Raw genomic sequence first — 22507 nt, forward strand, 5'->3', positions numbered from 1 at the left:
TGGGCTATATTCCCGACAAATTAATTATCTAACCTATAGCAACTTTGTCAGCAAATTATGGCGGTATTCTGTTAACGTGTTATGAGCAGTGTTTCTGTCTGTGGGTTTTCTTTTGTTCTTAAAATACCTATAAACCTGGCTTTTGGCTTAAAAGATCAGAGCACCCTACATCAGAGTGCTGTGAATTGATGATGCTCACAGAGAATATTACTGTATGTTGAATATAGTTTGTATCCCCAGCACTGCAGATTTCTGATGGTCTAGGGAAAACAGGGGACAAATCATTCAAAGATTTATATTTATAATATAAGCATTATCCAAATAAATACCCTTCCCCCACTTGCAGAGTCTCTGGCCAAATACTGTGCCTCTGTTCCAGCTCCTCCTTACCGCCTCTCCCTGTTTCCGGATGGGCCCTGGCCCCAAGCCTTTATCTCCTCCAGCCCCTGGGCTGTTTGCAGAGAGCAGTTATAAAGAGGCTGACTGAGCAGAGAGTGGAGGAGAATTACAAGGTGCAGGAAAACAGCAGCACCGGACCAGACTGGGTGTCTGCTTCACTCACCACGACCTGCTCTGCACCATGGGGAAGAACAAGCTGCCCAGCAAACCAAACATCTTCCTCCTTCTTCTCTTCTTCCTTCCTGGAAATACCTCTCCCAGCACAGAACCGTAAGCTGCACAGGCGGAGGGGGGAGGGAGGTCTTAGTGCTCCCCTTTTCCTTCAGTTTTCTTCCTTCCTGTTTGCCAGTTCTTCCATTCCTGCCCTGAATCCCACTAATAACCAAACCCTGTGTGTCCTGCATAGCTCTGGCAGTGCTCCCCACTCCCACTCTGTAACCCCCTAGTTGTCCAGTCCTGGACCCCTCCCCACTGCCATCTCTGACAGTGCCCCCCTTTGAGCCCTTCCCCCCTCCCTCCCCAATCTCTGTCAGTGCCCACAGTTCTGCCCTGCAGCTGCCTGATAGTCCAGACCTGGATCCTCACAACATCTTTGCCTAAGTATGTTTCTGCCTAAGAACCTCTCAGGACCTGGGGGTTTTGGGTCTGATGACAGATTCCAGACACTTTCCCTTCCTAGAGTATCCTCGTTTCAATCACTGAGTTACTTCTCCACATTCTCCTGTTGCTTTCAAGCTGGTTTGTTCCCCTTTCTCCTGCCAGTTTGTTTCCCTTGGCAGCATCAGATGTACTCGTTCTCAAAGAGGATCTGTGACCTAGATTCGCTTCCTCCGGCAGAGTCTGGCGCCAGCACCGTCCATTGGACATCCACGCCAGGGCTTTGCAGGCCAACAGCACACACTCTGCTGATGGCCCCAAGGAGAGGGGCAGCCTGGGGTGGCACAGGCTGACTGGAATCTGGCATGCCCACCCCAGCCTCCCCTAGCAAAGAGTGTTGCTCTCAAGTCTCTAATCTGGGTGGGAGCAGTCTCCCTCTTCAGACTCCAGCTGCTGTCACACACTGTTCCTCTTGCTGTGCTGACAGAAGTGCAGCTCTCACACACACAGGTCTTGTAATGCTTGCTGCAGAGATTTCATGCCCAGAAGCACTACTATAGTGCTAACAGGTATGGCAGAAGGTGCAGCATTACTGCTGCCACCCACTGTGTGGTCAGAGGTGAAGTGATGACTGGCTCAGCCTCTAGGACCTTTAAATCATAGTGTACTATCAACTCCTCATTCATCTGCCCTGTTTGGATGCTTCCAGGATAGATCAGCCAGCCAAGTCTGCCTTGAGGTCAGACAGAGGTCTCTGGTCTCCCTGCAGAAATCTGATGTAACTAAGTAATTAAGTAATCTTAATTCATCCTTGCTCAACATCAGGGGGAAAGGGAATAAAACCATCCTGTTAAGACCTTTGGGCAACATAGAATCATAGAACCTGGCCTGGGTTGAAAGGGACCTTAAAGATCATCTGGTCCTTGACATGGACAGGGACACCTTTTGCTAGACCAGGTTGCTCAGAGCTCCATTCAACCTGGCCTTCAACACTTCAGGGATGGAGCATCCACAGCTTCTCTGAGAAACGTGTGTCAGTGCCTCACCACCCTCGCAGTAAAGAATTTTTTCCTAATATCTAATCTAAACCTACTGTCTTTAAATTTGAAGCCATTCTCCCTTGTCCTGTCACCATGTGCCCTTGTAAATAGTCTCTCTCCATCTTTCTTGTAGGTTGCTCTTTGTCCCGGATCTGAGCCCGATTTTGTGAGGGAAGAAGGAGGAAAGGATGAGGTGGGAGAGACAGGAGTGTTGTTGTGTTCCCCAGAAGGAAGATAGGAGCCCAGCAGGGAGGCAGTGGAGTCTGAGCTATGAATTGCTAGTTAGTATAAGTGGTTTTAAGTGCTGCAGGGTAGATCAGGTGCTGTGTACAACACAGACGGGAAGCCATCCTTGAACTGAAGACAAAAATTAAACTTCAGCTAAGACTTGCTTACTGTGCCCTGTGCAAGTAGTGATATCACTTCTTTGGGCAGCAGCAGTTGCTATTTCAGATGTGGCTGGCTGCACGGGAGACACAAGGTTCAGACTACATATTAGAAAAAAAACTCATTCACAGAGTGCAACACTGGAACAGAGATGGTAGAAACTCCATGTATGGAGTCCTTTGCAACAGTGCTGTTCCAGGAGAGAAGTTGGTCTCGAGACATCCAGAGGTCCTTTGCAAACAAAACTTTTGTCATTCTGTAAGATATTGAGCAAGATATGTTTTCTTCTGCTTCTTTTTCTTCCATTGCTTTTCTTTCTCTGTGTCGTTCTGGAAGAATGCAACAGAAGGTATTGTTCTCCTATTCTGTAAGCTGTTTTACAATGCAGTGTACATGCTTGGGAATACACTGCATATGGTCGGAAATGTGAGGTCATAATGACACTTGAATTGGCAAGTATGGATTTGGGCTGATGGAGCTGATGAAATTCACTGCCTTCTTTGATTAGGTGCTTGTTCTAGTAAGTAGCTGAGGGTCAATACACAGACAGACATGATTCCACCTTAAGCTACAGTATTACCTTCTCTGTATAGACAAACTCATCATTTTTGCCTCAGCCACTCTCCCCAGGGTCTCCTATTCCTCCTTTGATGCATGCTTCTGTCAGAGCCACTGCCTCTCCTGTCAGAACAGCTTGTTGCATGCAGGGAAGATGCTGAGGTCTCTTTAGGCAGCTTCTTTTGTCTGGAATGTCTACACGTGGATTTTGTGACCCAAGTTACTTAAAGCCCTCCTAGTACTTTAATTAATCTAGCTCTTTTCACCAGCACATCCCAAAACACCTAAAGAGAGGTCTATAAACAGCATATTTTATATCTTTGTTTGAAAGGCAGGGAAACCAGTCCAAGGGGAAGTTCTGCAAGTTGGCCAAAATTTCAGAAGAACAGTGAACAGGAAGAGAAATGAGGCCAAATTCCCAACAAACTAGGTCACGCTGTCCCTTTGGTAGACTGGATGTTATTGTCAGATTGCCAGTGCCACTGACAGGGGACAGGGAAAATGAGATTAGGGGAAACAGGCATGGGGTGAAGCTGTGGTGAGAAGGCTGTGGAAGAAGGGAAACACCAGAGAATGCAGAGAGTCACAAGTAGTAAGTCACTCCTTGGGTGGTTGGAGTTCCCTCCTTTCATTGCTTCTGAAGCAGCACGGGCTGAGCAGAGTTGCTGCCAGGCTCCTCACCACACTTCATCCTATTGCCTGGTGGTGAAGGAAATTGAGGTACTGCCTGGGTTTCACTGCCTCCGCAGTAGCTTTAGGATTTCCCAAAAAGCCCAGAGCCCAGGCAATAATGTAGCGCTGGATGGACAAAGCTGTATTTGTCCTCTACTCCTTTCTGAACACTTTCCTACAGTCCTTTTGTTACTCACTACTGAATGGGAATTTTCCAAGAGTGATAAACGGTGCTCAAGTCTGCGTGGTAATAGCCCACTTAGTGATATTATTTTCCATTTATGAACAGTTCATTTGCCATTTTTGCTACTCAGTTCTACCATATAACAACACTTTTTCACAAATACATAAGTCAATTTTAGGTATTTTCTTACCCTGGACAATTATCAGAAAATTTTACTTCCCAGATCATTTAGAAGTGTACTGAAGAACAAGGATCCCAACACAAATTCCAGAGATTTTCATTGGTTCCTACCCTTTCTGTCCTATCTTTTAACCAATTAATCCGGGTCAGAATTAATAATTCTGATTTATTAGTAAAATGATCCCTTTTATTGAATGACAGATGAGTTTAAGGGTCTTCTGTGAGGGACCTTTGTCAAAAGCTCTTTGAAGGCACAAGTACACTTGAGTTGCAATAAAACACTACACTCTGAAATCCTTTGTGTGCTCATCTTAATAAGGTCCCAAACTGCTCACATCTTTGCTCAGCATGTGAAAGATTTGGAAACCTGGATAGGCAAAGACTGGAGCAGCCAGACAACTGGGTGGGGTTTTTCAACTGTTTTTAGCTAGTGCCTTTGAGTCTCAGTAGGAGATTGTAGGATATACAAAATTCAATTAACAGCCTGGAACCTTTCAAACCTTCCTTTCTCCCTGCTGTGAAGCCAAACAAAACATCCTTTGTAAAGCACTTTCTATTAGCATAGAAATTGTTCCTTCTACTGCAAGCATTTTCCGGCTTTTAGGCTAATTAGTTAGGCCGTTTAATATGTATAAACCCAAAATAAAATGAATGCTCATGTTATATGCACTGCAGTTCACAGGGATAGTAATGGATTAGACATGCTGGTTTGTTAATTTCCTTTCACTTAATACTGTTCCATTAAAACTGTTGCACATTTCTGATCTTTCTTGCTTCCCTCTCTTCCTAGGCAGTATATGGTGCTACTGCCCTTTGTGATACACACGGATTCTCCTGAGAAAGTCTGTGTTCAGCTGACCCACCTGAATGAGTCTGTGACTCTGAGTGCCTCACTTGAGCATCAAGGGGAGAACAGGAGCTTGATTGATGATGTGGTGTCAGAGAAAGATGTGTTCACCTGCATCCCTTTCTCTGTGAGTATCTCATCCTTGTGGGATGATCTCTTGTGTTTATTGACATGATGTAGTAGATCCAAACAGTCCAGAAATGAAAAGTAAGACACACTGCAATCAGCCTTCTAAGCTAAGACAAACAAAAAACTTAGTTTGATGTGGATATCTAACTGTGGTAGCCTTATGAGGAATAATTTTCCACCATTATCAAATTCTGTGTCCCACATGATGTTTCTGTGCATGCAGGACTTAGAGAAGTCTTTTGGAACTTTGACAGACAGAATGTATCCCATTTTTGTTTGATCTATATAAGCCTCAGAGGAAAAGTATTGAGGTGGAATCAAAACTGTAGAAACTGGGGAATGGTTAAAGATAGTGAGATTCATGAGGTCATTTGTGTCCTTCTGGAGCTTATTCACGAATTTTTACTGCAGGACAGCGGTTGCTGAGTAATGTAAGCAACAGGTTTCACCCCCTAATTAATGAATCTGGGTTAATTTTTGTTTTGATAAATCACCGATACAATAGAGTAAGATCAGATTCAATATTTCTCAAAAAAAGTGCATAAATGAAGGAAGAGAATGATGTTTTTCTCTTGTTTCATGCATTGAGTCTTTTTTGTCCCTTTAGGGAACTTTCTGACCCAGCTAATACTCCGTCCTTCAAAGGCTTAGGGCAATGGGGTGAATCTGTAAAACAGTTTTCCTCTTCGTTTTCCTTAGTTACCAAAATCCAATAGCACATCAGTGGCATTTCTCACTGTGATGGTGAAGGGGGACACCCTGCAGTTCAAGAGCCGCAAGTCAGTGCTGGTCAAGAATTCTGAGAGCTTGGTCTTCATCCAGACAGACAAACCCATCTACAAACCCGGACAAACAGGTACAGGGAATTGGGTTGGTGTTGACTATGACAGCAGAAAATCTTAAGGACTTAATTCCCCAGAGGCACTATACTTTAAAAGTTTTGGGAAGTTAAAACTCTCAGTAAATCTTATATCTGTCAGCTGAGATCTAGGGCATGTGGTACCTTCATCATTCCTATTTTTCATCCTCCAGGCACAGCATCTCAGCCAGATGTAGACATAGGCTCAGATTCATTCTACTTAACTGGTGGCACAAAACTGGGATGACTTCAAAGCATAGTCTCCCTTGGCTGCACCTGAGTCAACAAAGCAGGACAGGCACTCCCTAGGGACAATTCAATTCAGCCAAGACCTAATTATCCTTCTAAATTTATCTGCCCCTCACCATCTAAAAAAGAAAGAGCCTGAAGTAATTGCTTCCATTACTGAAAGATCTCAGTTCAGAGACTGTTGATCCATGGAATGAATCTGAGTTATAAGTTATTGAAACACTGACATTTCCTCGTAATGGCTAAAAATTTAACAGTGGAATTTCCTTCTTTTCCATTACACCCTTCAGTTATGTTTCGGATCGTCTCTCTGGACAAAGACTTCTACCCACTGAATGAGAAGGTAGAGTCTTAATTACTTGTTGTTAACCAGGAGTTTTGATTCCCAATTAACACCATTATTGTCATCATCCAGATCCACTGAAGACAGCCTTTAAAGCATATGACACTCTCTCACACCATCCTTCCCCCATTTCGTATTCTGTCCTGGGACACACTCCACTGTCTCTATTGGTTGAAAAACATGTCCCCTTTTTCAAAAGCATACAGATGTTTAAAGCCAGTTTTGCAAAAGCCTGTATGTGGCTAAGCATCTGGGCAGGGATCTCCTTACTGAAAATGTGGGTAGGACAAGTTTCCATTGGAAGTGACAGATGTGCAGTTGTTTCTGGCAGTGGGTGCAACCACGAGCTTAGAGACAGAGAGCAGAATGACAAGAACTTTGTTCTAAGGAACTGGTCAGGGGTGTGAGTCCACCCTTTTAGCTTATTTGACAATCAGTTCCTCATGCAGACAAGTTCTTTGAAAACTCTTTCTTCATCACGTTTTCACACTGTGGTAAGATGAAAAGTCAGGGCTCTAAAATATTACAGAAAATATTCTCTTAACCATCAAGAACCAAGGAAAAAGAGCAAGTACAAAAAGGGAAGAACCCAAAGGACTTCTTAGAAGATTGTTCTTCTGTCCTTCTGTTCAAATCTGGAAATTACTTCCATCCACATGTAACTAAGATGTCTAATACTGATTTTTTCTTTGCTCTTTCCTCACAGTTTCCATTTGTCTACGTTCAGGTAAGTGGATAACCATGTTATTATTTCAGAATAATGTGCAGGCAGAGATGTACTTGTCTCCAGCAGTGTTTTCAGGCTGAGGTGCAAAGGAAAACATAGGACTTATGAACGTTTTCCTTTGGGTACAAGAAGGCTGAGTAGCTGGGCATCAAAAGAAGTTCCAACAATGGTTCTTTGATTGCAAAATGTGCTGTAGGAACAAAATAGTTAAGCAGTGCAAGCCATGCTGTGAACAGAATTACACTTGCCTAGAGGTCGTATCAGAACGGCTTATTCCTCCTTCCAATCAGAACTAAGATTTTCTATTTGCCAAGTGTGGTTGAAACAGGAGAACTGTGTTAAATAAGCTAAGGACCAAAGGAAAGAGTGGCAGGAGTGACGAAAGGTAACAGCCTGAAAGTCAGCACTCCTAAAGAAATAAATGTCCATCAATCCAGACCCTTAATGTCACTAATTTATCTTAGTCAACCACCAAGGCAGAAGTTAGAATGAGCCTACTATTTCTGAACTGTTATCATGACCTATTGCTTATGTCATTTAGAACTAAAAGAAAAAAAAAAAAAAACAACAAAAAAAACCCAAAAAAAAAACCTTTCTGAGGAAAAACACCCTGGCTTTCAGGCCTTCCCTATAGATACATCACGGCAACAAGATCACAAGCTCAGCTGTAAACATTTTCTTGAGTTCCTCTTCCAAGGTAGCCCAGTGGTATCATTCACATTAAGGGGTGAGCTTTTTAGCCGGATTGAAATGTGATAATGTAGAGAATTTGGTCAGAGCACTGGCTATTCTGTCCTCCCAGAGTGCTTCTTGGGAAGACAGCCCTCGCTTCTGCCCCCTGACTGGTGACCTCCAATTGGGAGATGCCATTCACATCCTGGTTTTCCCTGAGCACTGAGATAAAATCTCAGTGAAGTAAATGTACGTAGTCACATACCTTGAGTCACATACCTATCTAGAGTAGATGAACTTTTGGTGACAGACAAGGTACAAAGCAAAGAGCAGGCAGAAAATGAAAGACTGTAAACATTAACTATACTACTGAGCAGCCTGGAAAGGGGCATCAAAATACGTAGCTCCACTGTGCCAATTCAGTGACTTCTACAAGAAATTTGGGGCTGAGTGAATTAATTATTGATAGTTCATAATGAACATTACACAACTGTAGTAGTGGAGAGACTTCAGTTCCAGCATTAGGAGCAAGAAAAGAGAGCTCCATATGTGGGGTACATTTCCCTCTGTTCATGTTCCCACTCCACCAGCCCACCAGTAGTTTTGGACTCTTACACATGTACATTTCTCAGTCCCATAGATATATCAGGCATCTGATTCCTCATCAGATTGTGTACTGGTACTTCAACAGTCTTCATTCCAGGCAGGGAAAAAAACAACCCTTTTTGCATGCTGTATAGCCAGTCAAGGAAGCTGAAACTTCCTTCCTAGGAGGGAACATCTAGATCTCCCCTTCTCTGTGTTCCACTTCTGATATCAATTTCTTTATCTTGCTACCTTGCCAGTCTGTCTTTCCTAGATTTCAGGCCCCATCATTCGTAAGCTTGCAGGTAGAGCTGAGGAGGAGACAACACAGGACCATCAGGGTTAAAAAGCTTTCTTGTGTGCTAGTTATGCAGAATTGACAGGTAAGTGCTTACAGATCCTCACAGATTATTGAATAATTACAGACAGGCCTATCCCAGCAAGGACATATAAATTGGGCACTGCACTGCTAGTCTACGAGTCTCCTGTCTTGTGATGTTTTTACTCTCACCTGTAGGATCCCCAGAGGAACCGTGTGTACCAGTGGCAAGGGGTGGAACTAGAAACAGGCCTTATACAGCTCTCCTTCCCCCTCACATCAGACCCCATCCAGGGCTCCTACAAAATAGTTGTGCAGAAGAGCTTCTCATCCCCTGTGGAACATTTCTTCAGTGTGGAGGAATACGGTAAGGAGAGGAGGTATGGGCTGCAAGTGGGGTTGACAGCAATGCCTTTTACTGTGACCTCTCAATTTGGAATTTCCTGGGAACAGCATGTAGAAAAGAGGGACTGAATATACAGGCAATGGGATTCATAGGGGCTGAGCCAGAAGGTACTGAGTATCAGAAGTGGCTGGCTTATTTGGTTCAAAGTCAGGCATGGTGAATAATTTGACCACAAACAAAGTTATAGGCTTCAACGTGCCATGGTGACAGATGGTCTGTTCCTCCTCCCGCAAAGATCATTCTGAACACCCCACAAGATCAAAGAAGTGTGTCCCTTTTCTAGCCTTACACTAGGCTAATTTTTCTTTTATTTGTTCTTGAGTCATTTCTGTGAATCTTTCCTATTGCTATTTCTCTTACAGCCTTTTGAGGAAATGTGCTCTGGGGTTGAAACATTGAGCCTTGCCTCCCATTTTAGAGACAAATTTATGTCTAAACTGTATAACCCAAGGTTATTTTCCACTTCCTGGGTCTGGATGTGTACCCACTCTGCTGTTATTTCCTTGCAGTGTGAAAAACACCTCAGGTGCACCACCTGGAAGCAGGCCATTACATGCTTCAGTCCAGTCCTGGGCATGATAGTTGGAGGCTTAGGGTTGTAGGATGCAATATATGAAGAGGGATGTAATTTAATACTCAGGAGCAAAATATGTCTTTTACTTGTACCCCTTTATATTGAGCTTTATTGCTGCCTCTTCCCCTTGAAAATATAGCCCTGAGAATCTGTGGCTAGATTCATTAGAACTCCCTGGGCATGCAGGACAGTATCCCATGGTACATATTAGTGAGCCTAAAGCAACTTTGGACCTCCTGAACAGTAAGAATCAACCAAGAGAATCAATGATTCAAGACATTTCAATGTGTTAAATTACAAAGGTGGCGAATGTGCTGCTCCAAGTCCTAGTTGCAAATTATGAATTGTGAACACAACACACAGGACCAATGTGTCCTTCTCAATGGACATACATAAGGGATCTACACAGCTGTCTGGTGCCAGTGGGATCACTTAAGCATGTGCTGTAAATAAGAGAAGGTAAGGACTACAAACTTCCTTAATTGCCTTTGAACCCAAACAATGGTGAAGGCTGAGAAAACCTAGGGAAGGGGTAGGAGATCCTTGCTAAAGAGCACGAAGAGGTTCCTATTAAGATGATCCTGGCTCTCTGTTTGGGTTGCTGTATAGTACACAGCTGTCATTCACTCATCTCATATCAGACTTTCTGTCTCTCATTTAGTGCTGCCCAAGTTTGAGGTCCTGGTGAAGCTGCCCAGGATGATCACGATTAAGGACAACGAGCTTCCAGTGACTGTCTGTGGTCTGTGAGTTATAGAGCTCCAGTAAATCTCTCTTGCTTATCCTTCACTCCTCCTTTCTACCAAGGACCAAAAGAAGAACTGGTGAAGGCTTTTTATACTTTTCCCAGGCATCCATTGCAAGTTTATTTCACTCTGTCAATCCTGAGCTTGCTACTTGGTCTGAGCAGTCAAAGTGAAGGGTCTTCTCTGTGTTCCTTTAAAGATGATGTCAAACTGGTCCACAGCTCTCACTTCCCAGTTCATTGTATATTTTCTCTTTCTGTCCTTGCATTTCTTCAATTAGAGCTTCTCTGCCAATCCTGAACCCTCAAATACTCAGAGATATCAGATCAGACATAATTTACACTGGTGATGCAAACCCAGTGTTCTCATTTTTAACTCATAAATTGCTCCTTCTGAGCTCCTGGTTGCCTTTCCATTTCTTCACTGAATCCTCAGCAGTTTATAATACAAGAATATTCCTGGTTGAAATAATTTTCTAAAGTCAATCTTTTTCTGCAGAGACCTCCCCCCTAGAACAGAATGGATGTTTCTTCCATGTATAATGGCAGAATCTTACTATGGAAATGTTGGAAATATAATCACTAGAATCATTAAAATATCAGATTAGTCAGCCTTTAAGAAGAAGTATTAGGAAATCATCCACAGAGGTCTCTAAGGAGATGCATTTGAGTGTGACTGTGACTGATTGTCTCTTCATCTGATACATTAACATGTTATGATTATAGGTACACCTATGGGAAACCTGTTCCTGGTTTGGTGAATGTCCAAGTGTGCCGTAAATTTTCCCATTCTGCTTCAAGTTGTTACGGAAAAGAGGCAGAATCTGTGTGTGAAGAATTCACTAGGCAGGTGAGTCCCAAGATTAACATGTAGTATTTTTTCTTATGGTTAATGGGCAATGTTATCTTAAGTGAGGCCAAATCTGTGACTGTTGGGCGATAGTAGAACATCAGAGATAGCACTCTGTCCAGGGAAAAGCAGAGAATCTCAGAGGAAGGCAGGCTTCAGAGAGGGGTCGTTAAACTGGAAACAGAATTGATGATGAAAACTCCACAACTGGAATCCTGACCCCACTGAGACTAGTGACAAATCCGCAGTTATTGGCCATGAGGTCCCTGCTATTGTTCCAAAAACCAAGAAAATAATCTGTGAAAGAGTTTTGTGACTGTGAGAGGGAGTGTCAGGGAGTGAGGAGCAAAGATGAGGACGAAAAGAGAAAGCAGTATAGAGAACAAGGAACAAAGAAGATGAGGTAGTATTGTACATGGGTCAAATACAGGAGAAATGGCAACAAGGAAAGCAGTGAAGACAATGGAAGAAACAGGAAGAAAAACAGAACTAAGGTAGGAGGAAGTTAACAGGGAAATCAGTGTGTGCCTTAGAGAACTGTGTGTCAGGTACCTCACAGAACAGAGAAAGTACAGATGAAACACTAGGAAACAGGCCGAACACAAGTTCTGGTCTTGGAGACATAAGTCTGGGATTTCATGGACAGAATTTAGGCATGTTGGGTTTGGGGTCTCTATTTCAGTCTTTTATGGCACCAACTTTGTTCACAGAATTTCAATTTTCTCTCCAATGCCTTGCTTAGTCAGATGCTCGTGGGTGTGTTTCTGGTCTAGTGAGGACCAAGGTATTTCAACTCCAGCGTAGGGGATATGAGATGAGCATTGAGGTACAAGGCAAGATCACAGAAGAGGGCACAGGTATGTATCACATGGATATGGCAAAGTGGTGGCAGGCCCTAACAGGAGGGCCTGGCAAAGACAAGAAAGATGGACCAACATGACTAAAAATTCATTAATAATCCCTCTTTACTGGGCTCTGTCTCAGGAATAGAAATGACTGGAACAGGCTCCTGTGGTATCACACCCATCATGAGCAAAATCAGCTTTGACCTGCTGGACTCTCAGTACAGACCAGGGATTCCACTCTTCGGGAGGGTAAGGAACTTCTGAGACCATGGACAACAAATGGCATAGCAAACACACAAGAGTGTAATCCCATTAGATGGAGGAGCAGTGAGTGCAGGTTACATGGCCCACCTTCCTGTGCCTTTGCACAGGCAGATGAATTATTGATAGTTGGGGCACTCTAAGAGGCACATGACCCTGACACTCCAGGCAGTCAGCCCAGTACAGAAGAGAAGGCCCATTGTTCTGACAGGGAGCAACAAGCATGGACTATTCCACAAGGGAATGTTATCCAGGTGCAAAGGGTGACCACAACACAGGTAGGCATAGTGATCTCATCAACAAGAGCGCAGTCCCAACTACTCAGCCAAACTGAGCAGAGCAGGAGTGGTGACAATAACAGGTTCCACCAACAGTCTTGTGACCACTTGACAATGTGAGATGATGAGTCAGGACTGAGCCCAGACAAGAAAGTCCACTTAACCAGATGGGAACAGCAGGAGAAAAAGCTACGTGTAGGTCTACTGGGACAAGGCACAAGCCAGAACATAGAGTTCCTGAACCAAGAGGTAGATGATAAACAGTGAAGTCCCAGATGAGGCTGGTCAGGGGAATTAAAACTACTGAGGAACTTAGGGTCCTGATAGATTATTTCCATGGGCCAATCAGCCTGTTTTACTGAGAATTTCCTCAGTTGTTCCCTCAACTCAGGACTTGCCTCACACATTTCCACATTCTTTTCTTTTGTTCTTCTCTGTCAAGAAACATCCTGCCTGGAAAGAAGGAAAAAGACAAGTGGCTTTACTACTTGGGTATTATTTTCTGTTGCTAGTCTAAAACCTGAAGTTTGTTATTGCTTTGTTAGGTGAAGCTGGTTGATGGCACTGATGCTCCAATTGCCAACGAAACCATCACAGTTTCTGTGGATGGAGACAGATACAAAGGGAATTACACTACAGATGAGCAGGGACAATCCTCTTTTTCCATAGACACTACCACCTTCACACAAGCCTCCTTGGAAATCAGAGTGAGTGGAACAGACAGGGGTAAGCCTCTGTCTTTCTCATCAACAGGGAAATATCTATCCATGGGTCGTCAGTCTTTCTGCCAGCTGGAAAATAAGGCAATTTTCTTGGCAGGTGACCTCTCTTCTCTGTGTCTTCTGTGCATGTTCTCTACCATCTTCTAAGAATGGGAAATACAGAACATATCCAGTTTTTCTGTGGACTTTTATGTGACTTGTTACCTGTTTTTTTTTAGCTATGAACATTTTTTTCCTCTTTCTCAGGCAGATCATAAACCTGAACTGAACTGTTATGACAGCAACTGGATCACACCATCATATGAGCATGCCATGCGTAGAATAAGTCGGTTTTACTCCCCCAGTAAGAGCTTCCTCAAAATTGAGCCAAAGCATGAGACATTGAGTTGTGGCTCCCTTGCAGAGATCCAGGTGCACTATATCTTCACACGGGAGGCCATAGGGGAGCAGAAGAAAATTGTCATTTACTACCTGGTAAGAAGTATTTGTGGCTACTTTGATCTATGGCCACAGAAAGTACTGTGTCATCTATAGCTATGTCCCATGATGAGGAACTACTGCACTGCTATATAGCCATTAACGGTAGAGAGGGTTTGAAATGGAAAGTGTGACCTGCCGCAGTGCAATCTAAACACATTTCCTTAATATTTCTCATTCCTCTGTCTTCTGTGAGCAGATATAGGTAGGGTGTACATGTTTTACTAAGAACAGAAGAGAGACAGAATACTGATGAAGAGAGCACTGTCTTTGGCACAGCCGCCCAAGACTCTCATTTCATGATAATCCACTCCCAGTTTCCCCCGTTCCAAATTCCAGTTCACATATGGCCACTAGTTAGAAACCAGCACCCTACAATAAGAAGATAAAAGATGAGAAGGAAAAATATCTTCTGCTCCATTTTGCCTGTTGGTAGTCATCTGACTGATGAAACTAAAGCAACACCTCTAACTACACTACCAGAAAAACCCAATAAACTTAGAGCTTAGGATGAACATCAAGCAATCATGGAAAGTTCGGGATACCACAGTGGTCAGAATAGACTATAGCACGCTGGCATTGAGAACTATGAATTTGTTCAATTTGGAGGTCAGAGAAGAGAGATTAATTGAACTGTAACCAAAAAATAATATCCCAGTTTTGCTTGGAAGAACAGGAAGAATCAGGTGAAAATTCAAATAGGATTTCTTTCTCTCTTTGTTTTTCTGGTTCTCCCATTTAATGACACTAGCAGAATGATAAGAGTACCTTTGGAGGACCAGAAGAAATCAGTGGAAAAGACAATTCCGTTGTGATGGATTGTACAGAACACTGGGGGACTTAGGCTGAGATTCAAAAAAGAGAATAGAAACCTTTGCTAGAGACGCCTATGTGCTTATTTTCAAGACTGCTAACAGCTAATTGAAGGACAACATACCTGCTTCTCCTTGGAGCCTGGGAAAGCTGGTCTTAAGTATGCACATACAGCAGGTAAACAAACAGTGAGATACCTTCAATTTTTATAGGAGTGGATCCTACACCTCAAAATTCAAATATGGTGCTATGGAATATATATATTTGCTCTGGAGAGTAATTGTATAGAAACCATTTTTGACTGTGAAAAAGGAATAATCTTCTAGAAATGAAGAAATTACAGGTAGCATTCAGGCTGTTGCTTACTGCCTGAATTCAGGTACCTTATCCAAGCTCTTATTATTTGCAGCCTGTACTCTTCTGTCCCAACTCTGTGGAGTTATGAAACTAATCCTGATTAAATTTTTCTTCGGACTATTTCACAATGCAACTGAGAATGCAATTAGGAGAAATTTTGACCCTCAATCTGTTCCAGATTGTTAGAAATGTGCATATGATCCCCAAACTTATGTGGGGTCAGAGATAAAATGCATTCAAACCTGTAATATGTACAAAAGCAAGAGAGGTCTGATCAGTGAGAAAATACTGGTCCTCCTAGGATTGAATACTTGTCTCCCAAGACCCAGTGAATTCTAGTCTGGCACTTGCTTAATACCTTCTTGGTGTTGCTCACAGTTGGCAATGCTATTTATACTAACAATCTACAGATAACCCACTGACTGTTCCTTCTCCTTCCTTTCAACACCAGTAGCAACAATTACAGATGGTTTCTCTGTCACACAGGTGATGGCCAAGGGAGAAATTATATTAGCAGACACCCATGATCTGACTGTGAATCCTGGAGATGGTGAGCAGTACTATGCATTTTCAGTATTTCTAATGATAATTTGGGGGCAGGGGGGACATAGATAAATTATTTAGATTTAAGCATTTAATTTAATGTTCAATTCAAACATTAAATGTAATGTTTGAATTTTCAAAATTAGATCTTTTTGATGAAGTGTCTTGGATTAGTTTTGTTTTCTCTGAGTTCTGTTAGGTGCTATTTTTTTAATGATAAAATGTTAAAAAATTTCACAAAAAATAAGCATAATGTTTTGGCCATTTCCTAAAACCAGCCTTTTCTGATGACCACTCTACCCTATTCTGACTGCTGATGCTTACCAGTGTTGTGGGATCACATGTACAGTGAACAGAAAGAAGTGTGTCTCTTTTCTTTCTCTCTCTTTCCTTCATTTTTTTGATATTGTTCCTGCCTTGTAAGCATGCAAACCCAAACATACCTATATTCTAACCAATACATTTAATTTTATTCATATAAATGTCTGAGGGTTACACATTTCAGTAACTGAGACTGGCTGTAATGCAACTTTAAATGTCTTTGGACAATAAGACCAGGAGATATTTTGTAAGTCTATGAGAAGGAGTTGCGCTGCAGTGGCTATAAACAGTTTATGGAAGTAAAATGGTCTTGGATGCTGTATGTTTGTACAAAGTTCTGCATCCTCACTAAACTAACTAGTAGCAGTTACTAAACTAACACCATGGCTAATATCAAGAGATGTTCTGTCGCCTTGTCCAGATTGTGACATAAAATTCAGACCCAGATAAAAAGAGTTTTAGAGCACAGAGGGGCGTTTTCTATTGTGCTTGGAGCAAGAGTTTAGTGTTCCAGCTAAATGCTTGCTTAGCAGTAACTTTGCCAGTTATTCTTTCAGCCACTCTGCAACCTTGACTGCTGCCTCCCTTTACAATAGTCTGTTACCTTTTTTTCCCTCATCTGTTCTTGGTAGATCTTGAAGCTTGAGGGAAACAGTGGTTGAGAACATCAAGAAATTATGCCAGATGTTAACTGGGGAGAATCTAAAAGCTCTCCAACTCACTCCATTTGGCTATTCATGATCACTCTTTGAATCGTTTTTGAATGCAGGTATCTTCAGCAGCAGCCATAGGCTTCAATCGTGTATCAGTATTCCTGCCCCTGCTGACTAAAAATGTTCAGCATGAGTGAACTTGACTGTTTTATCTAGGAAAGGAAAATGCATATACTGGGACTTCTTGTGTGTTGATCAGCCTTTTTTTCTCTCTGTTAGCTCATGGGACATTTCAGCTGACCCTCTCTGTTGAGGCAGCAATCGCTCCCCTGGCACGGATGCTTGTTTATACCACTTCGCCCAGTGGGGAAGTCATTGCCAGTTCAGCAGATTTCCAGGTTGAAAGTTGCCTCCCTAATAAAGTGAGTATATGTCACAGTTTATGCAACCCATGTTTGTCTTGTGACCAGTAGTTCAGTTATGAGTTCCAGAACGGAGGCAGAATTCATTCACAATGTGTTAATTAAGTGACCTGAGCAGATATTGACTGAGGATTGTTGACCAGAATAAATTACAAAGCTATAACTATAAAAAGTGGGGCAAGACAGAATAAAAAAGCAAATCAGTCATCATTATTAATTACATTGGTCAAAGCTGAATATATATTATGAGAATTGCAAGACACTAGCAGAGCTTAGTTCACAAGGCTAGAAGCATCAGTATAATAGCATGTAACAGTGTCTGGAAAAGTGGCTGTTTGAACTTCTTTTTGGATTTGCAGGTGAGATTGAATTTTGTACCCAAGGAAGGTCTTCCTGCCTCCAACACACACCTAAAACTCCATGCCACACCAGGGTCCCTGTGTGCCCTTCGTGCTGTGGACAAGAGTGTTCTCCTTATGAAGCCTGAAAATGAGCTCTCTCTCAGTTCTGTAAGTCTTGGCTACTTCTGGTAATGAGCAAGTACAAGAACCAACTAAATACCTATTAACACAACTATAGGAATGGGGCTATGTATTTTTACAGGTACACTCACTGCACTTGTTTTTCAGAAGCTGGCATTTACCAATGGAGTGTTAGATAGTATCTCCCCCTATAAGTGCTGATCTGCAACATTTTCCCCTGGTTTTTTTGCATTTACCTAGGTGTATGATCTTCTTCCACTGAAGGAAATCCGGGGTTATAGCTTCAAGGGCTACTACCTGGAAGAAGACAATGTAAACCCTTGTGTGTCACTTGAGAATATGTTAGTAAATGGATTTGTCTACGTACCCATTTCTCCTGATGGTGAAGGTGATGCCTATGACATTCTCAAAGTAAGCATCAGCCTTTCATTTTTCTTTTTGGTCCCTTTTTGGAATTGTCTGCTCTCCTCATCTGTCTTCAAGCGTTTTTTAATGAAAACAAAACAAAACAAAACAGAAAAGCTCATTTGCTGTAAACTTGCTAACTTTTGTATGCAAGAAAATAACCAAGCCCAGGCCCTTCATACTTAGCCCATCACTGGTACCTGAGTGTTTCTCTGAACCATTAAAACTTTGAAAGGTCTCCTCATTGCTAATAGAGATACCTGCAAATGGGCTCGAGTAAGGAAACAGTCCTGAGAAATTATTTCTAGTGCCATAATATTAGAAACTCTTCCTCATTCTTTCATGTTTTCTCTCTCTGCTTTAACAATGTCTTCAATAAAGTGTCAGTTACTTTGATAACCCAAAAATCCACCTATACCCATCTAAAGTGTCTTGCACAAGACTTTTTGGATCCCTTCAATCCCATGTGTTTCACAAGTCATTTTCATACAGGCAGCTGTGCTCAAAGTAGACCTATGGCCTTAGTATTCCATTGATCATGCCAGAATTTAACCATAGTATGAGTGTAACATGATAGAGCCTCAGCATCTGGGTTAAACCTGCCTATCTGGAATTTATATACAAGCCTTTGTTATTCTGATCACTACCAGACTTAAGTACATCTGTTCTTGACATACTAAATAAAGTTTATATCCAAACCAGTTTTTTCATATTTTTTTTCTTCTTTCTCTTTGTTTACTAGGAATTGGGCTTAAAAGTCTTCACTAGCAGCAAGATCCATAAGCCTGAAGTCTGCCAGCATTACCCAGGACACATGATGGAAAGGAGTTACAGTGGTTCTAGTACCTTCTTGATTTCACCTCCCACACAACTTCCTAAAATTTACTACCCTGCTTCTTTCCTTCCCTTTACATCTTTGAATATTAATTACACCAGTCAGATCTGATTCTGTTCAGATATGCTAACCTAATTTAGGATCGATCCCTTCTGGACTCAGTCCTGAAATATGAAACTGCTCTACCTCTACCTGCATCTTCCCAGTTAGACAGATATGTCTGGCTAGAACTGTGTGTGCTTGGTGACTCCCATGCCAGCCCCTACAGCAGGGATCTTGTAGGCACTAAAAGAGTCTTTCAGCACAAAGTAGTGGCTTTTTTTTTTTCATCAGACTTGAGTTCAACTGTGGAAACCTAAAAAAGGAGTCTCTACTTCTAGGCAGCCACACTCTAGCAATAACTAGAGGAACAACTAGGGCAACAGTGGGCCAAGACAAATGGTCGATATTTTACCACTGGAAGATGAGAAATTTAGTTCTGTTCCCAGCTCTCCCACTCACATGACTAGAAGGGGCTGGGTGTGTCACATCACTTTGCTGCAGATTCAGTGACTATGAAGACATAACAATGATACTACTTTTGTTTGTTTGTATGTTTGTTTTCTTGAGTAGTTCTCAGACTAGAAAGGCTATATAAGACTCCTACCTTTGACACTTCCAGTTACTGACTTTTCCAGTGCAGTATCACAGTTCTGATTTAAAAAGGATAGCTTTTGATCCAGTGATAACTTCTAGCCTTCTATTTATAACAGATCAGATCTTTGGTTTTGAGATGAAGGATTTGTCATCAGAGTATGGCCCAAGACAACTGTCTCCTTTGAGAAGATGTAAAATCTTCTAAGGCTGATGGAAAACCTTTCAATAAGGCACAAAAGTATGCAGCACTGTGAGAAAGCATCCTCCCGTTTGGTTGCAAATGGTCAAAGATGTAAAGACCCATATTCATCTAAAAAAAAATCCTAGATGGAGGGCTAAGTGTGGCTTAGGTTTCGGGTTATCTATAAACTCAATCAATTCTTCATCCAGATTATTAAACTATGTGGCACATTAATATCTGGAGACAATAAGTTTCATGTTTGACTCTGTATTGCAACAGAAATATACCCTCAATAACATCATCATACGTGGTTCTTTTGGCACTGCTTTGTTTGCTGGCAGTGAGGGAATAGTGCTCCACTACATCTAATCTCTGTAAGAGCAGCAACATTAGGAAAAATTAAATACTGAGATGGCAACAGAGAAATGCATTTGTTTTCAGTGGCCAAGATTTCAAAGCTGTGCTTTCAATTTTAAAATTTTATCTAAGAATAACCACTACCTGGAAGGAAAGTATCTTCCTGATTTAGATTAGAATTTGACACATCTTTTCCTTTTTTCCTGTCATGGAAAAATTTCCTAGTCACTGCAATGAATCTGCTTGAAGATTTGGAGTATGAGATGGAAGAAGGTATGGTTGGTGAAAATACTGTGGAGACTGTCCGGAAGTACTTTCCTGAGACATGGATCTGGGACATAGTTTCAGTGAAGTAAGTGTTTAAGGGAATGTAGAGTGTGGTCACTAGGCCAAAACCTTACTTTTTTTACTAACCTATATGTTAAAGCCTCAAAGGAAGTATCGGTATTTCAGTGAGAGGGGTATTTCTAGTAGACAGAGGGATTTTTTAAGGTCAGTAAGTATAGGATTCTTTGGGGGAACATGCAAAAGCCAGTGCCCATATCCCAGCTGGTCAGGAGTTTGCTGTCAGCAGATATTATGCAGTAGGCTAAGAAGAACGATCACCAGAATATAACTGAAATCTTGTTCTCTGTCCCTAACCAGCTCTGAGGGAAATGCTGATCTACATGTGACCATCCCTGACACCATCACCGAGTGGAAAGCCAATGCATTCTGCACTTCAGCAGACACAGGCTTTGGCCTGTCTCCAACAGTGTCCCTCAAGGCCTTCCAGCCCTTCTTTGTTGAGCTCACCATGCCCTACTCTGTAGTGCGTGGCGAGTCCTTCACGCTGAAAGCCACCATTTTCAACTACCTGACCGCCTGCATCAGGGTAAGAGACTTGCACAACTTTGCTCAGTCCAGCAGCTTAGGGAAGACTACAGTGAGTCACTTACAGCATGGTTTCCCAAGCCAGATGACTGATCTCTAACTATAATTTCATACAAGTGTACATATGTAGGAATCCTTGTGGTATCAGTAAAGAAGGAGTATGTTTTCCTGCCAAAGTTTAGAAAGCCCCATTAGATTCAGAACCTAAAGCTCTGCTAGTGAGACTCCCACCTTTGTCATTACAAATTTATGTCACTGTCCTATAGAAATATGAGACTTGGGTTATTTACAGACCATAGCATCATTGCACATGGAAATTCCAAGTTCACCAGGGTGGATACCTGTGTTCAGCCTTTAGTCTCATCTCACAAAATATCACAGCAGATTTGCTGGAATATGCAGACTTCCTTTGGTTTGTTGCATCTGTCCCTAAGGCACAGAGCAGAGCTATACAGCTTCACTATTCTTGTCTGCATTTTTTCACCAATGAAAAAGTCAAGAGAATTTGGAAAATGATTGGTATGAAATCTCAACCACCTTTGCTAAGCTTTTCATAAATACAGATTTTTATTCTAAAAGGAATGAAGCTGAAAAAAGGAGGGGCACTGATCCAGTCATTCCAATGCCCTCTCATTTATTTCCCTGTCTTTCCTGTTTTGTTTGCTGTTTTCAGGTTCCTCTAATCCACTTTTCCTTGTTCCCTTACTTAGTTTCCCACCACTAGTGTTTTATCTTTTCACCTAACTAATCATGAGCAGGGTCTTTAATTCATGGCACAAGAGGTCTGTACTATTAATTTTCCCAGAATTGATTTTCTTTCCAAAGATCCTGTTCCCTACACTTACCTTATGATTTTACACATCTCAGCCATTTCCCTCTTTATCAGGCAGTTCTTTCTCTGCAATATCCATAAGGTTCTCACAGTATAACAAGCTCCACTCCCCATTTCCATGTACTGCATCGCCTCCAATAACTTCAGCTTCTCTACAAGTCCAAACTTCATGTCACCTGTCTGTGCAACCAACAGGTCAATGTGTCCCTGGCTGAATCTACTCATTTCCTGGCTATACCAGCAGAGAAACAGGAAGAATCCTACTGCATCTGCATGAATGAAAGAATAACTGTGGCTTGGGCAGTAACACCAAGATCTCTAGGTAAGAAGCTGGACAACAAGAACATTCTGAGATCAGATATCTGTGTAGGGCATTAGATCTTTGGTGTGAGGAGCTGGGTAATTCAAAACCTGTTTGGAAGGATCTTCTCTATGTCAGAAGGGAGAAGTCCAACCCTGAGGTTGAGACACTACACTGGGTGTAATATTTCCAGTCCTAAACAAACCGTGTAAGTGTTGCAGGCCATTGCTTTCCTAACATGTAAATAGAAATCACAAATTCCCTTAATGCATGCAAAGTACTCAGATATTCCAGTTGTGGAATTAAGAATGCCTTGGCTTAATGTTTCTGGGTCTGAAATTTTTTAATCAAAGCTTGCTTTGATGGTCCCAGAACAAGACCATTTGATTTACAAGACCCGCCCCATCATTTCTCTTCTGGCTGATGGACCACCTGCTTGTATGGCCATCTTGAAGGAGGTGCCCTGGAAGGCTGCATGAGGATCAAGATAAAACGCTGTCTCAAATTTAGTTCTCCTCTTGGAAAAGCTCTGTAATGTATCAGGAAGTGCCTAGCACAAACACAAACCCACATTTCCATGGCTCTACCAGG

The 22507-nt window shown here is 42.1% G+C and overlaps 1 protein-coding gene across 3 annotated transcripts in view; it reads left to right on the top strand.

The window, feature by feature from the left end:
* Nucleotides 1-431: 431 nt before the first annotated feature.
* The window catches only part of LOC127467689 (alpha-2-macroglobulin-like), a 36539-nt gene continuing 14463 nt past the window's right edge, over nt 432-22507 (top strand). The window contains exons 1-20 of one of the 3 annotated variants that reach the window (XM_051779892.1): nt 432-669; nt 4808-4991; nt 5693-5849; nt 6392-6444; nt 7151-7171; nt 8946-9114; nt 10389-10473; nt 11199-11322; nt 12065-12179; nt 12307-12416; nt 13252-13413; nt 13675-13902; nt 15562-15625; nt 16872-17014; nt 17374-17523; nt 17737-17907; nt 18644-18743; nt 20136-20262; nt 20556-20784; nt 21811-21937. In XM_051779892.1, the coding sequence (XP_051635852.1) occupies nt 581-669; nt 4808-4991; nt 5693-5849; nt 6392-6444; nt 7151-7171; nt 8946-9114; nt 10389-10473; nt 11199-11322; nt 12065-12179; nt 12307-12416; nt 13252-13413; nt 13675-13902; nt 15562-15625; nt 16872-17014; nt 17374-17523; nt 17737-17907; nt 18644-18743; nt 20136-20262; nt 20556-20784; nt 21811-21937 (2608 nt within the window). In that variant the 5' untranslated portion in view covers nt 432-580. The remainder of the gene's footprint in view (nt 670-4807; nt 4992-5692; nt 5850-6391; nt 6445-7150; nt 7172-8945; nt 9115-10388; nt 10474-11198; nt 11323-12064; nt 12180-12306; nt 12417-13251; nt 13414-13674; nt 13903-15561; nt 15626-16871; nt 17015-17373; nt 17524-17736; nt 17908-18643; nt 18744-20135; nt 20263-20555; nt 20785-21810; nt 21938-22507) is intronic. The other 2 variants (XM_051779893.1, XM_051779894.1) reach the window with 2 other exon arrangements.

Source organism: Manacus candei, unplaced genomic scaffold, assembly GCF_025592945.1.
Source record: "Manacus candei isolate 608988 ecotype Guabito, Panama unplaced genomic scaffold, ASM2559294v1 h1tg000014l, whole genome shotgun sequence".
In the NCBI taxonomy this organism is placed as follows: Eukaryota; Metazoa; Chordata; class Aves; order Passeriformes; family Pipridae; genus Manacus; species Manacus candei.